The 16,667-nt window shown below is 40.7% G+C and overlaps 1 protein-coding gene across 2 annotated transcripts in view; it reads right to left on the bottom strand.

The window, feature by feature from the left end:
• The window catches only part of gabrb1 (gamma-aminobutyric acid type A receptor subunit beta1), an 18,595-nt gene extending 13,459 nt beyond the window's left edge, over positions 1-5,136 (bottom strand). The window contains exons 1-3 of one of the 2 annotated variants that reach the window (XM_030772758.1): positions 5,074-5,136; positions 4,846-4,954; positions 4,574-4,641 (exon numbers count right to left, since the gene is read on the bottom strand). In XM_030772758.1, the coding sequence (XP_030628618.1) occupies positions 4,574-4,641; positions 4,846-4,954; positions 5,074-5,136 (240 nt within the window). Of the gene's footprint in view, positions 1-4,573; positions 4,642-4,845; positions 4,955-5,056 lie in introns of both variants that reach the window. The other variant, XM_030772759.1, reaches the window with a different exon arrangement.
• Between the last annotated feature and the right edge of the window lie 11,531 nt (positions 5,137-16,667).

The following is a 16,667-nucleotide window of genomic DNA, read 5'->3' as shown; positions in this document are numbered from 1 at the left end:
GCTTATATGAGAAAACAAGGTTTTATTTTGAACTGAAATTTACCAATCCAAAGTTTGTAAAACCATGTATTAAGAAATAAAAAAAGGTGTCGTGCAACTGAACAGTCTTTTCCATTAACTGCAGTATGGTAGTCAGGAGTCCAGCTTTTCCTCTCTAATATCTAAGTGAAGAGACATCTTTAAATATCTGTCTGTCTCTACAAATCATCTGGGAATCTTATTTTAAAAATTGTACGCTTTATTCCTGTAGCTCCAATTTTCTCTCAGACTTTCTTGAGTTCAAGTGCTGAGGTTCAACATAACATTAAGTTGACAACATCAGATAATAGTATTAGAAAATGGATCATAATGGATCTATTTTCTCACAGAGGACCAAATCGGCAAATGGACAATGCGTGTGTGTCCAAGCTTGCTAGCAACGCAGCAGATCTGAACCTCTATTGACATGGCTTGTTTTCACAAAGCATCTATTCTTGGAACAAAAGGAAATACTGAACCTCTCACAGGAGAGTTACAGGTCAACTATACTGACTGTGATTGTGGTTTGAGTCAGGGATATCTAAAATTACATCAAAACGAATACTGATACGGAAAGCAAAATACAAAAATAGTGCATACATTTAAACACATACAAAAATACTGGAACCAAAATATGTCACAAAACAAAATATGGCATTTTTCATTTTGAAATTTGAATGTACATTTTGTGGGAATATACTTTAAGTATATTTATAAAGAAAGTTAAATTGTATGAATTCAAATTTACTTTCAATGGCCAGATGTATGTGACATATGTAGTTACATTATTCATACTAACAAGGGACCTTAGACCTTGTTCCCTGGTGTACCCTAATGAAACTGAAATGATTATATAATTATAACAAGAGTGTAAATTAATTTAATTACTGTGTTCTCATTAATAATCTTAATCTTTGAAAATGCAGAGGGAAAGCCTACGGTTAGATCCTTGTAGAATTAAAGGTTTACGTTGGTTTTGTGTTTTGTATTATATAAAAATGAAAAAAAAAAAAACACTGAAAATGATTTGTGTAAAATTTAACTGGCAAGAAAGCTTGCCAAGCAACTGCTGATGTTTTGGCCCATTTAAACCTTCATTTTAGCATGCTGTTTAGTAAGCAGCTGATTTTTCAACTAGATAGCACATACCCTACAGTTCTCTATGATAAAACATTAATAGCAGATAGGTATGGGATCAAGCTCATAAAATCTTAACTATCAAATGCTGGCACAGTTACTGTAGGTATTGTTAAGTCATGACAGCTTACTTAGTGGAAAAGGATCAACCAACTCTTCACTTTGATGAAATGATACCCTCGTATCTAAATAGAAAAAAGCCAACAACAGGAAGCTCACACACAAGAACAAGAACCTGGACTAAAAAAAACCCTCTGAGGAGTTAAGAATAGCAGCAAACAGACAAATCACACTGTGTGATGGTGAACTATAGGGATGAGAGGTGTATGTATTTTGAGCATTTTGAAAATGCATGTAAAACAGCCTATAGTCCATATTCTTCAAACTATATTCCATAATGTCATGTTACAAATTATATTAAGGGTTTTCCACAATCTAACAACCAGTATCCTGTGCATACAAGAGAAATACCATTTCCAGTGTGACTCTGCAGTCATTTTCCCTTTGCCTTTATCTACTGGCTCCAAGTTCACTCATTCCAAAACTGCCAACATGCAGACAGGAAAATACTCAAACCAGCACATTGTCTCCAACTGTGTTTCCTAGTAGAGCTGACCTGTCCTTGTATCCCTGAGGCGACTTCTAACATGACTGTTCACTCCCTTTGCCAAAAAGGACGGGATCCCCCCTCTCTCCGGGCACGGCGTGTCTCGTGCTCTCTTTTCGTGTTTTTCTTTAACGCTGTCAGGTCGGGTTAGACGAATGGAAAAAGGATTCAGCATGACACGACATATGTACCTCGTTAAGATTAGCTTTGTACTCAGACCAGTCCAAACCGAATTTCTGAGCTGACCAACACAGTAAAAGTTAAGCTCTCTTAAAGCTCGAAAATACAAGCACGTTAACATTAAAATGTTCTCTTTCAGATGTGGTCTTCTAACAAAAGATTTATAAAGAAAAAGTAGATTAAAACATAGATTAAGTTGCGGAGATAACAAAAGCTTCGTCATATTAGGAGACAAAGCTGGTTGAATCAGTAAACCAAATTCATTGACGTGAAACCATTTTTCATTTTAGTTGCATTCATATACTACAACCTCTTCATTGCGACTGTTACTATTCGCATGCCCGTCACGACACATGCCCCTAAATTTAACTCGGGTCAGATTTGGTAAATAGAAACTCAACAACTGCCCACCTATAAGTAAACATTTGTTAGGTCACACAATATGGCCAGGTAATCCCAGTCACAATTTGTTGTAATATTATGTTAGTCAGTTTGTGTTTTATTACCATTCACATGCTCATGTACTATCTAAAATAACCCACAGGATTGGACAACGATTACAAACAGTGATGATAAAACACAGAGGCAGAGAATTACATCATGAAACAAAAAAAAATATTAATTATCCACCCAATTTACTCAACCGTGGGTAGTGAAATTTGCTCCATTTGAATAGGGATGTTAGGGGAGACCTGTACTCTGCTATGCAGGCTGATAAACTATTAATACACAGTCCAGTCTCTCTGCTCACACTCCGCTATCTGAGCTCGGTATCTCCACCACATTCGCCCCTTAAAATAACTAATGTATGACCGCCTGCTATGAAAATGGTATTGCTCAGACCCACTATCTATAATTCAATATTTAAAAAAAGCCTTTTCCAGCATAGGAAATGTGACACCTTGTCAGAACAAAAGTTCACCTGTGGCTAACTCTATCAGGGAGCATCTCAAAATACTAAAAACACAATGTAGCCTAACATCTGTATAGAAACGAACAAGCAATCTGAACATTTGGCTAGTGCTAATAATTACTTGATTTATTAAGTCTGCTTTACAAAAACATGTGATTTGTGTATCTGTGTTGTATATGCTGACTTGACGTGGAAGTCCAGTATCATTATGTTACGAATGTTTGAGAGTATATATTAGTGTAGTGCACATAGTTACAGGGCTCATGAGCCGAGAGAAGTCAATTGCGTGGAAAGAGTTCATTTTAAGAATCTGAGCAAACTATCCTCTCCTATTCCCCGTAATGTCCACCTAACCATTACATCATCACCTCCTCACAAACTGACCCCCTTATAACATCACCTGCTCAAAGCCCCTTCTTCTCAGAATATCATGTCCTCACAACATCCGCATCTCGCCACTGTCTCCAACTAATCACTGTATGTTTTTAATTAAAAAAAACAAACAAAACAAAAAACCTCTCATTGGTAACAGGGATTTCATCTAAAACACCCACTGGTCGCTTTTCACCTTGCTGTTTTCACAGCCTCATTTAAATGACCGGCACACAACTTAATCATCAGCAACAGCACTACAGTGCAACCACCTCCTCTGTACACCATTTCAACAGGGCACCTCTTCATCACTTTCACCTCCTCTCTTTTCATCTGCTCATCTTTTCCCCAGCCTGACATCTTGGCTCACATCCAATCCATCTCCAACTTAGTAGGTCCAGGCCTCTCACACACAAATACTCCAGCTTATTAGCTCTGTCTGCCAATACAATGTTTATTTATTAGGTTTGTTTAGAAGAGAGAAGAAATCAAATTCATGCGCACACTTTATAAACAGAAAACAAAACACTATTCCTTTCCTGCCGGTCCATCTCAATTGTCTTTGTGTGTGTGTGTGTGTGTGTGTGTGTGTGTACGTTTGTATCTCTGTATTAACGTGAACGCACATGTGCATGTCCGTGTGTGCGAATGTTTGTTTGCCCCGTGGTAGTTCATTTTTGGTCCCTGTTTGTTGAGTCAGACACTGAATTATGTAATTTCAGCTCTGAAATCAAAACAGTTATCATGCAGAGGAGACATCAGCATAATTATCGGCCCCTTAGTTTGCCAGTGAAGAGTTGTTCAAATTCTACTGCAATCCACCATTCCTAGGTAAAACATGTGGCTTTTTTGTGTGTGTGTGTGTGTGTGTGTGTGTGTGTTTGTGTGTCCATATAGACCATTCTCCATGGTCACTACCAATGCACCTGAAGCAACCCCTAGACAGACAGACAGACAGACAGACACACGCACGCATGCACACACACACATATAGACTATTCTCCATGGTCACTACCAATGCACCTGAAGCAACCCCTAGACAGACAGACAGACAGACACACGCACGCATGCACATACACACACACACACACACACACACACACACACACACTAACAGAAACTGACAAAACTCACAGACAAGCATGCTCACTGTGGTTTATGTTAATGCTAAGCATTCAATAGTAAAAATAGGCTATCACAGTTCTTCTCAACTGTTAGAAACCTGAGGGGAGAGACACATGACAGTCCGCGAAAAACAAAACAAGAAAATGAATTAATTAATAAAACAAGCATACCCACAACCACACCAATGTGTAAGAAGAGCAACAAAACTCTTATCCACTCACCATGTTCACCTCTGATACCATGTCGATACTTGCTATGTCAATACTCATACCAACATCCACTGGAGGACCTAATGACCACAGATAAACAACACATGTATTAATAATATAATGTATTATTTATATGTATTAATAGTATAATACACTGAAACCAAAGACTGAATAAAAAGTCACGCCTTTTACCATCATTATATGATGTGGCTAGGCTGTCTGTGTAGACTAAAAGTGACCACACCGAAGTTATTCTTTTTGTTTATTTATTTTCTTCGTCTTACCTCCGAAGTCGGGCCTCAGGCGTATGTCGTAGCCTTTCAACAGTTTGTCCACGGTGACTTTGACATATGACATGTTGCTGGGTTCATTGAGACTGTGGGAAACACAGGTGGGATTCACTGTTCGCGCTTTGTATCACACACATACACACGCACGCACAATACACACACACACACGCACGCACGCACGGACGCACGCATGGGAACAACTAACCTCTGTGCGCCAAGGGACAAAGCCACAAGCACAGGGAGACACAGAAACCCCACGCGCCACCAGTCTCGAGTCGTCCACATCACTTTCTCCAAGCAGACCGATGGAGCTACCGGTAAGAAACTCTGCAATTCCAACAACACGGCAACGCATGCGCGACGATTTGACCAACATCAAAACGCTGTTCACAGAAAACCTTGGTCAATCTCTTAAAATAAAAGTATGAGAGAGACTGAGACTGAGAGATATTTTCCTGTCTCACATTGGCATAACAGTGATGACGACGCAGTCGTGGAGGTCGCGAGGATGCTGCTTGCGAGCTGTATCAGTATGCCGGTCAGATCCCATCGCCCCTGGCGCGGTGAGCTCCAGCCGGTCAGCGGGCAAGACAACTACTGGCAGGGCTCCGCATAGCTCCTCGCGAGGGCAGATGAGAAGAACATACAAAAGTCTCGTGTAACTCTGTCACTCCACACCATGAATTGTCAGCTGTATCCAAGGGATCTCACCACTCGCGCACGTCTCACAAACTGCGCGTTTTTTGTGTGTGCGTGTGTGCGTGTCTGAGGCGCACCTGGACGCTCGAGCTCGTGAGCCTGTTCTCGCAACCTCGGCATTCACCTAACATCACGCGCACAACACTGAATTATTTGTTAGAAACTCGGGAAACGCATTAAAATACACACTCCGCTAAAACTCATTAATAACTCGCGACTGCAGGAATAACTGGTGGAGAAAAATAACTGGGTTTGTTGCAGTTTTGAACTCAAAGTGTTGACCATGGTTTGAAGACCTTTGAACAACAAAAGGAACATTTTATTCGTTAGAGCAAATCAATAGAATGTGACAACTCGACACACTATTACGCATTTTACCACCAAGCTTGTCACCAACTCAATATGCTAATCTAACCAGATAACTTACATGTTACTTTGAAAAACTGTCATTTTTTCCCATTCCAAATGAACCCTCAAGCTGTTTTAATATAAGTTTAAATAGCGCATGATAAGATTATGACTTTTCTTTCATCTCTTCCCCATACGCTTATGATCACTGCCCAGATGGTTAAACCACCCCATCAGTCATCCTCATGCACACATGGGAATAAACAGGATTGTTCGTGTGCTTTCCCTTTCTTGGGGGAAGGTAGAGCTCAGATCTGTCAGGAAACGTTTTTTGTTTAGTTTATTTTATTTAAATCAATTACTTGAGCGCGCACCCATTAAAACAGTAACTACAGAACGCAGATGGATAACCCACAAACACAAGCTAATGTTTAACATGGAAATACAGTTAATTTACTACTAGGGAGCAGCAAATCTCTGATTCGTGACCTGTAGTCATACATCCCAGAGATGAAATCAGTTAATACGGTTTTGTGTCATTTTAGACGTTTCGGTTTCAGTCGGTGGGGCTGGTCAGAAAGTCGATGTGATCTCAGTAGAAAGAATGGTAAAGCATCGCCCCCGTGTGACCAAATAAAGGACAAAAAAAGATCTTTGTCGTAATGTACATCAGCTTTGGAATACAAATCATCTGTTTAAATTATGTCTTTGTTTCTTTGTTGATATATCCTCTCGAAAAATACTTAACACCTTTCCCAGACAGAAAGCTGACAGCTGTCACTTCACAGCATGGCTCCGTCATGCCAGCCTGTGATACCTCTGTCCCCCGCTGTGAAAATCATGTTCCCCAGTGGTGAGAGCAGTCCAGGAGTATCATTGAAAGCTTTTGTTCTCTTAGTTAACCTGCTCTCTTCCCCGCAGTGCAGTTAATCGAGTTATCACGTTTCATAAAACGACAAGACATAAATCTGTCTGTTAATAACCGTACGGCACCACTTCGTGCTGTAAGTAATATCACCCATCTGATTTTCCAAATTACCGTTAAATACGGGGTAATCACTCAGTTAGGAGTGTCACAAAACAGTCCAGTACAGTAAAATATTTTGAGCAAAGGTGCAGGTCAGACTCAAAGTACCAAGAGAATCTTAAACCAGCATTAGCAGTATAAAAAGTCTACTGGCATAGAGTAATAGTCTCTGGATGCACTCAGAGCCTGAAATGTTCAGTCTCAGTAGTGGTACAGCAATCATAGCACAATAATAACACAATAACAAAACTGGATAGGTGGAGCCACAAGACATTCTCAATACTATAGCAACCAGAGAGCCGTGCAGTGTAACAGCCATTTCAATGCAGAGACTTTCACTCGTTTTACTGATTCATTGATTGTGAAATGAAAATTGTACAGACTCTCCTCATCTACCATGCTCTTTCTCTCTCTCTCTCTCTCGCTCTCTCTCTCTCACTCTCGCTCTCTCGCTCTCTTTAAGTGTGTGTATTATTCTTGGTTCCTAATTGTTCATTGTTCGGGTCCAACTGTGTCCAGAGATCAGTTTCCACCAACAGCCAAAACCTCCCATCATCATGCATAACAGAGATCTTGCTCAACAAGCTGTCACAGTTCCATAGACACCCTAGTTTGCAGTGTCCATATCAAATTACCATTGAAGAGAGAGTACTTTAGGTGAAAGCACTCCCTGCAGAACTGAAAGAAGACAGTGCCAAAGACTGAAATCCAAATTCTCCCACTCAACTCGCAAATTATAACCTATATTAATCAAATTAACCACCATAACAATACTCTAATTGTGACAATATGATCTTGGTCCAAGCTCAGACTCTTTACAGCCCGAGCACTGTAGCACTGTCTAAAAAGACTGAGGTCAGACTCAGCATAGTTGTAGCACAGTCTCAAATACTCGAAGAGCCACCGTATGTGATGGTTTAAAAATGTTAGGGTAGCCTAGCAGTCAAAACACATCCTCAGAATCCTCCAACTGTGCAAGAAGTGGCACAGCATTCTCGACACAGTCATAGCACAGCAACAAAAAAAGGGAGGTGCAGTTACAACACAGTAATAAACCTCTTAGCCTAACAACCTCAGCGCAGTCTCACAGACTTAGCACTATGTTTCTCAACTCAGTTCTCACATAAGCTCAAACTCCTCATGTTCCAACAACTTTAGGGCAGTCTCAACTAAGTCTCAAAGTCCGCACAGTCTAAACACAGGCTTAGCACAGTCTCAAAGTCTTGGCACAGGTCTCACCATGGCTTTAACACTGTCTTAAATTCTCAGGCTAATCCCAACACAATTTTGTCACAGTTTCAAAGTATCATTGCACATTGATACCTGTGGGGCACTTTAACAGGCTCAAAGCTGTCCAACAATGCGTCACATATGCGTTTTCATATATTTAGACTCATTTAGCTGTTGTGTAGTTTGTGGTATTAAATACATCACTGCATATTAAGCATTTGGGTATGTTCGCTTCAACCCTGCATAGAGAGAGCAGAAAAGACAGAGAGTGAGCAAAAGAGAGAAAGAGAGACAGTAACAATCTGCACTCAAAGAATACTGGCCTTCATTAGTGTCTGTAGACTGTAAACCTTAATGACACAAAGATCTCAAAGAGAGAAATCAATTCTGTACCAGTGAAGTCTCTACACTAGAGGGCGCCCTGAGCAAAGCAATACATTCTGTATTTTGCAGATAGCATGTCCTCAGTATAGAACAGCAGCCTACGGCACTTGTAATCAGTTCATCATGTGTTAAAAAATGCTCAGCAGTTTAAAATCTTGTAAATAACCATGTTTTGTTTGATATGATTTTGTTGTGATTTAAAAACATAATATGTAGACAGTTGTGAGTTATTGAATTCCGCACATATATAAAACTTTATTTGTACGACTACATATATATAGGAATGATATTTCATTATAATATAGTAAAAAAAAAATGAAAAAGGAAAACCTTTTTCTCAAAATATTTCGGTTAAATTCTGAGGTGTATTCCTTGAGTATCTGGTTGAACTCAAGCCCTGATCCATAGTTGTTCAATTATCATTGGAGCAGTGAAAGGAGGAGTCGGAGGAGTCGGGGTTTGAAGAACACAGTCATTACTCCTCTTTTGGACAGATTATGAGGTCATTCAACCGCTCCCCTCCTTCTGTTTAATCTCTCTCTGCTGGTTTTCTACTCCTTTATAAACAAAAGAAACGATCTTAAGTTACAAAAATAAATTATTTGACACACGTGAGCCAATCATCAGTGTAAGTACCTCGCATTACAAAACCCCGAAACACAAAAGTAGGGAGTGTACACTTCAGCGTGTATGAGTCTCTGTACAACACTGAGTGCTGAGATGGCCAGACAGGGTGTGCTTTGTTTGGAGAGTGCTTTGAGGAGAAATTTGTCATCAAGCCCCAGTGTCTGGAGATGGGAACATCATGTCTGTTTCAATCTCTGATCAGCACACAGGGCTGCGAGTCGCTGTCTATATTACCTCCAGATAGGATTTAAAGGTCTGTCGCTACCACGACCGCTCCAGCTGCCGTCGCATGCACACTACTCTGCGACCTGGGAGCTCTTCGCATTTTATGCCTGGTCACATCAGTTGTTTTCTCCTAGCTCCTGCTAATATGCCTGTGTGTGTGTGTGTGTGTGTATGCACACTGATGTGTAAGAAAGTGCTCAGTAGGATATCAGTACAGCCACATGAAATGCCAGAGTTTCACTATGAAACAGAACAACTGTCACCGCAGAGAAAAAAGAGGGAGGGGATGGAGAGAGAGAGAGAGAGAGAGAGAGAGAGAGCGCATGTGACTGGTTATTGTAAGGCTAGAAACATAACGTGGGGGTAACTGCCATTCCCTTTACCAGAGTGTGAGCGTGGCTGGTTGAGGTACCTGTAGTCATAGACAACATCAGTGGGGTGTATGTGTGAGGATAAAGCCTCTGCATGGAGTCTGCTGAACTCAGGGCTTCACACTGGTCTTTCTATGTTTGGAGCCCTGCTGCCTTTCAAGCTGCCTGAATGACTTCAGATCCCCTGCAGAGCTGGGAATGGGGATTCTGCTCAGGTGAGGAGGCAGGACGCTGTCACCGCCCACACCCACAGCGGTGCTGAATGGACAGGACCAGGCTTCCTTTCCGTTCATGTTGATGTTACATTCATTTCAGATGTGTTTGTGTTTGTGCGTGTGTGTGTGTTTTTAAATTTCTCGGCTTATAAACAGTTTAGATCTTAATATTGCTTCGCAGTTATGTGTGTGTGTGTGTGTGTGTGTGTGTGTGTGTGTGTGAGACAGAGAGAGAGAGAGAGAGAGAGAGAGTGGGGAAGAGAGTATGTGTCTCAGAAACGTCAGAATATATGTGAGAATGCTGGATGAGAGGGATGGAGAACTGGCAGTTGCTATGACGACAGTGCCAGTGGTCGGCCAAGGGGTTGCTCGACCCCATTTCATCGGGAGCTACTATCTCTCTCTCTCTCTCTCTCCCTTTTACTCTGTCTTTCTCTCTTGCTCTCTCTCTCTCTCTCTCTCTCTCTCTCTCTCTCTTGCTCTCACTCTCTCTCTGTCTCACTCTCCCTGTCTTTCACACACAAACACACACACACACACAACACCCATTTGAGAATATTGCTGTCATGGTTTGCTGAAACTGGAGTCTGAGGACAAAATTCAGTCAACTGACAAATGTCACATTAATAAAAAATGTGACCAGCTGGACACTCACAGTCTAACTGTAGGCTTCGTCCTGGCTGCCAGACCAGATTCAGCTTAAACAATGACAAACTATAACTATAAAATATGAAAAGAATGCTTCTAACACAGAGACAGCAAATCTTTCACAATAGAACAATTTCTTTCAACTCTAATTAAAATCTAATTAAAAGTACTGAGAGCAAGGCTTTTCACATATTAATGACAATGTATTGAAAGCCCAAAAGCGCTAGCAACTTGTCTGATACATCCTACACACAGATGTGATTTTGAATCTTTTTCATGTAATTTAGTATATGCCTGACTGGTGCATACAATAAAGCCATCCATAATTCTTCCCAGTCAAAACAACAGCAGCGATGTATGTTATGTATGAAATGATTCAAATTTGACTTTGCATCAAACCTTCCAGGTTATTTTAACAGTGGCCTTAATTTTGGATTCATTCCGGTTGCATGTTCAACCAATCAGCATGTGTGCTCTAAAAAGATCATCCGTAGTCTAGAGAGTGCTGAGTTTTGTTTTTTTTTTACTTTTTTTGTCTGCTGAATCATAGCCAGGATCACCTCCTCCTCACTCATAAAGCTGTGTGATGTTACAGAGGTGGTGAATAGAAGTGAGGACGCCCTGGTTTAAACTGCATTTTGGGACAGAAGGGCAGTGCTTTTCCTGCATCACAGGAAGTACAGAGTGTTCAGACAGGGGACAAAAACACACAGATGGAAGACTACATCTGCGTCCCTGGGGACCCCCATCTCTCTCTCTCCTCTCTCTCTCTCCGTCTCTCTCTCTCGTTCTCTCTCTCTCTCTCTCTCTCTCTCTCTCTCATTCTCTGTGTGTGTGTGTGTGTGTGTGTGTGAGTGTTTGTGTGTCTTTTTGTCAGAGGTGTCAGAGAGTTTGTATGTGATTTTTCTCAGCTCCATTTAGACTGCGAGGGCATGTTTTAGAAAGGATGGGGTGAGGGGAAAGAGAGAGAGAGATTGGAGACGTAACCAGTCTCTCTCACTCCATTACATGGCATAAAAGCTCACAATGTCTCACTGTCTTATGAGGACAAGAATGGCTGAGCCATGACCCCTTCCAGCACATCCTCTGTACAGCAGACCACAGAAATCCACAGAAATACTCAAAGAACCAAATGCTCTTATGGAATAAAATGATGGGCAAACAGACACACACACACACACACACACACACACAGACAGACACAGACACACGCGTGCACACGCACACACGCACAAACACACATAGATAGATAGAGAGAGAGAGAGAGAGAGAGAGAGAGAGAGGAACCCATGACTTTTTTTTTTCATTTATGATGTATAACATAAAGAAATTTTAAACAACATATAGCACTTAACCAACCATGTGCAAATAAGATAAACTGCTATTAAGATGGACAAGACCCTACAAATGCTGGAACTCGAATTGTCTTTAGAATGTTTTTAACCAAATTAAAACAAAAACCAATGGATACACTTGTACACAACAGTATAGAAGAGACGTTTTGATTTACAAAGACTACACATTTTCTCACAGTTTTTGACTGCATTCATCTTCAAGCTGGTCTGACATTTATGCTCATAATGTAAAACACTATAAAAGATACATATTGGTGTCTGTGTAATGAGTTGTCCTTTTACTAAATCAATTAATACATCTCACTGAAATTATAAAATAATTACATACTTATCAAAATTATGATTTAGATTAATTTAATTCAACATATTTCTGGTTGAACACTGTTTGTTTGTTTTGGGTTTCTTTTTTTCAGTAGCACAGGGCCCTCTCTGAGTACAGCCCAAAATCAGTTAATCTGTGTTTTACTTACTTTCCGTTCAGAGTCATTCACATTCATTTAACCTGACCCTTTATGTGTACCTACTTGGCTTGTATGCAAACCGCGGAACTGAGCTGAAGCAGCTACTAATCATAGTTGTACTAATTGATATTTAACCTAACTTTATCGGATAAATCGCACGTCAATTTTATACTAATCTTGAATGTTATCAAGATAGAACCAACATAGTAATATTTATCAAATGTTTTTAAAGAAATCATTTGTAATTTTACAGTGCGATTCACAGTAGCGGTGTGTATTGTTGTTAAGCCCAATAGCCCACCTAATGTGGGTTTCTCTGTCAGAGAAATCTGCTAAAGGTGCCATGAGTCGTGCTAAAGTTCCAAAAATATTATCAGTGATGTAGCCTGAGTGTTTTATTGCATCATCAGTTTCCCCCATCTGAACGAATCAGAGCTGAGAACAAAAAAAGGACTTTGGTGTTTTCGCTCCGCTTCCAACAAGTAGGGTAGTTGTCGGGCGACCTGCGGTAATCGAACCGCTGCATGAGAGTTTTTGTCTCTGTTGCCATGTTACAATCAAAGCATACCTGAGATGTGAAAGCCTTTCAAATTATTGCCTTCCATCACAGCATTTCGCGCCTAATATCGCTCACTCATAGTATTGCCGCAGGTCTCCCCACAGCGACTGACTCCAACCTGACTGCTGAACTTTCAAAGCTCTACCTTCCCCGTTTATACATCCAAACTTTCACACATTTTCAAGGGATCTTTTTTCAAAAGTGACAGCAGAATATGCTGCAACCCGAAATATAAATATGGATGGCGTTTATCTTTGCTCGTCCCTTGTTGATTCTTTGCACAGCCCAAAAAAATATTTGCTCGTCAACTCAATTTAATTCAGTCTGTCAGGGCAACTTCTGCCATAATTTAGGTGACGTGTAAAGGTTTCATTTGGTACTTCTGACCTGAGTAATATTTGATGTGTCAAGTAGCCTTCTCCTTTTGGGAAAAGTAAATCACCCACTGATATTACCCAGTGTTTGATTGGGTCGTGACGTTGTATCATATTGCCTTGAAGAGACAAAATATTAATGAAAGCTCGTCTGTTTTTTTTTTCTGAGCACAAGATGGATAACCTGTTTACATAACAGTGAAAATACTGACACAACAGTGAAAATACTGACACGCTGTTTCTCTCAGATCAGTGTAAAGGGGAAATGCAACAAACGGACACCCTGTGGATCAGCCTTAGTAATCCGCACAGAGAACCCAGTGTTATTGACAGGCTAGGGTTGACACAGCCTCTGTGCTTTTGATTAAATTTGATCAAGCATTGTCAGGTGAGATGTTTTAGTTGCCATGGAAACACGTATCCTTCCTTCGTCGTCAATAAAGCGATGCCGCTTATGCCATAAACGCACAGTTTGGAATGCATTCTTTGAATCCACAATGAAGATTACTCATTACTAAGATTCAAAGTTTGTAAAACTCAGACAGGTGACTAGACATGCATCAATGTTTAGACAGTAATAACTGATTATTCTATAAATTTCGGGACCAAAACAAGCATCCATACCAGGATTCATTAGAAATGGTTGTGATGGGGCAGTACTGCATAAACTTTAAAAAAAAAAAAAAAAAAAATCACATAAAATCCGCTGTTTGGAGACCATGCAGAAATCAGTGAATGTGTGAGTGTAGTCAGTGAGCATGTCCTGGAGTACAGAAGACGTATACAGTCCGCTAACTGGTGGTGCAGTCAATGGCATTAGTCACATTTACTATTCATTAATATTTAAACGTACATTTATTCTATGCATTGATCAAACGAACAGCTGACCTTTTGGCACAAGAACTTTTCTTACTTTTACAGTGATATTCACAACGCCTGCCGTATAGCCTATTTCAGAGAAAATATGAAACCCATTGTGTGTGAGATTAAGCCAGTCTAGTTGAATAACAGAGTGAGCATACTTGTTAGTCACTATGTCTGTGCTCCTTGTAAATTTGTCTGCCTTGGTTTCAACAAGACTTTATATAAACACTCGATGTAAGTGACAAAAAAAAATCCATTTACTCCAAATATTGTACAATGGAGCATGCAACAAGAATCATGGCTGGCCAGACACTAAAGTTCCAGATTGTATTTAGTTGTAAAAGCCTGTGGTTGTAGCTGCAGTAAGTGTAAGGAAATTGTTGCTATGGCGCTGTCAGTCAAATAAAAAAAAAAAAAGCCACGTCAAGAAGATATGTGTGTGGCTAGAGACTGCATCAGACTAATTCTCACAATGATAAGGCGCTGGTGAATTACCAGAGTTTTCCCTTGAGCACTTCTCTCTGTTTTTAATTCTTCTTTTTTTTTTTTCAGAAAATCCACATACTCACACACGCACACACGAACACACACACACACGCAAACACAGAGTGAGTTTAGGGGTCAGAGTGAATGTTAGGGCAAGCTAGAGGGGAATGTGTGGGATGCCTTGTTACACACACACACACACACACACACACATCTGGGGTCCTGTTTGCTCATCCCAAAGGAACCAGAACAAATCCCTGAAGAGACCAACAGCCCCTGTGTAACCTCTGTAAAAAGATCCATGTACACACACTTGCACTTTCTCTCTCTCTCTCTCTCTCTCACACACACACACACACACACACACACGCACTCGCACATGTGCACACACACACAAACACAAGCACACACACTCTCACAAGACTGTTTTTTGGGCTGTGTCTCACAGCTAGAATGCTTTAGTCTTTTGGGAGCATGTGAAAAGTGTGGGTGACAGAAGAAAGTTCAAGGGGTAGTGAAAAAATATCAGAGCATGTCTCTGTTTGAAGTCTAAACTTCTGTGACTATAAATAGGGCTATTAATAAAATCCGATCATGAGTTCGGTCCACCCGAAACCTCTAATTTAGCTCAAACTGGGTAGACTGGGAGGCGGGGACTGTCTGACTTTGATTAGTTGTGGATGTGGAAGTGTCAAATTGTTGTAGGATGTCTACATAAAAGGTGTGTATGTGTGTATGGGGTGAGTCTGGTGATGTGTTGAGAGCATGCGCTTCAGACAGTTTGCATCAACTTTTTTCGCATCATACTCTCTATCTTTCACACACACAAGCTCTCATAATTTCTCTCTCTCTCCCTCTCTCTCTCTCTCTCTCTCTCTCACTCTCTCTCTCTCTCTTTCTCAGAGCTAAATTCAGATATGTGGTTTCTCTGCTGAAATCCTTAACACTTTCTCATGCACTGCTCCTTTCCTGCCATCATTTATTTAGATAGATAGATCTAGAATTGCCTGAACACAAATGGGCCCCATTTCTATCTATAGACATGACTCTGTTCATCCATCTGCACACACACACACACACACACACACACACACACACACAGACACACACACACGCATGCACACACACACACTACTGGCTATATGATATGCACATACACATATATGCCCATGTAGAGATCTACACATGTGTACATATGTGAGCCTGCACATCGTACACATGCTTGACCGACAGGGCACAGACGCATATGCATATATGCACATACACACACACAAATCACAGATTTCACTGTCTCAGCCCTGCGCTGTCTTTTTAATCTGTCACAAACAAGAATTAACATTTCGTCTGCTTGTCTGCAGGGGCGCGTGCTGTGTGCTAGTGTCAGTGTTGTGTGTGAGTTTGTTGGGGACCAAACAAATTGTAAGATGTTTGTGCATGTGAGATTATGAACAAGAGTGTGTCTGTTGGTCAACAACCGTTTGCTGTATGACATTCATTGAATATACACTTCATTAAAATGAAATGAAGGCATAATGAGCTAAATCCATTTCTTCTTTGCTCTAGGAGTGCTGTGAATAAGCACAGTAAATGTTTTTCCTCTCTTGCTTTAGCCCAAGGGAGAGCAAACAACATTTGTCTCTGCAGTTATATGCAAAACAACCTTTTAAAGAGTTCAAGCCTTGACGCTCTCCGTTAATGGCTTTCGTGTGAACTGCAACATTCCACACAACGTCTTCTGTGTGTTCTTACTCCCTCATTCGTACCAGTCATCATTTCTAGGCATGTCAGTGTCTGCTCACGTACGAATGATGTCTCTCTGTAGGTGAAACTGTCCATTTTTCCTTGTGGTCCATGTCCTTGTGAAAGGTGTTTGTGCTGTAATGTTGGTATGTGTGTGCGTGTGTGTGTGTATGTGTGTGTGTGTCTGTATGAGTGTATGCCAA

This window comes from Chanos chanos, chromosome 4, assembly GCF_902362185.1.
Source record: "Chanos chanos chromosome 4, fChaCha1.1, whole genome shotgun sequence".
In the NCBI taxonomy this organism is placed as follows: domain Eukaryota; kingdom Metazoa; phylum Chordata; class Actinopteri; order Gonorynchiformes; family Chanidae; genus Chanos; species Chanos chanos.
The sequence above is the reverse complement of the archived record's forward strand: the minus strand, read 5'-3'. Positions and strand labels throughout refer to the sequence as shown.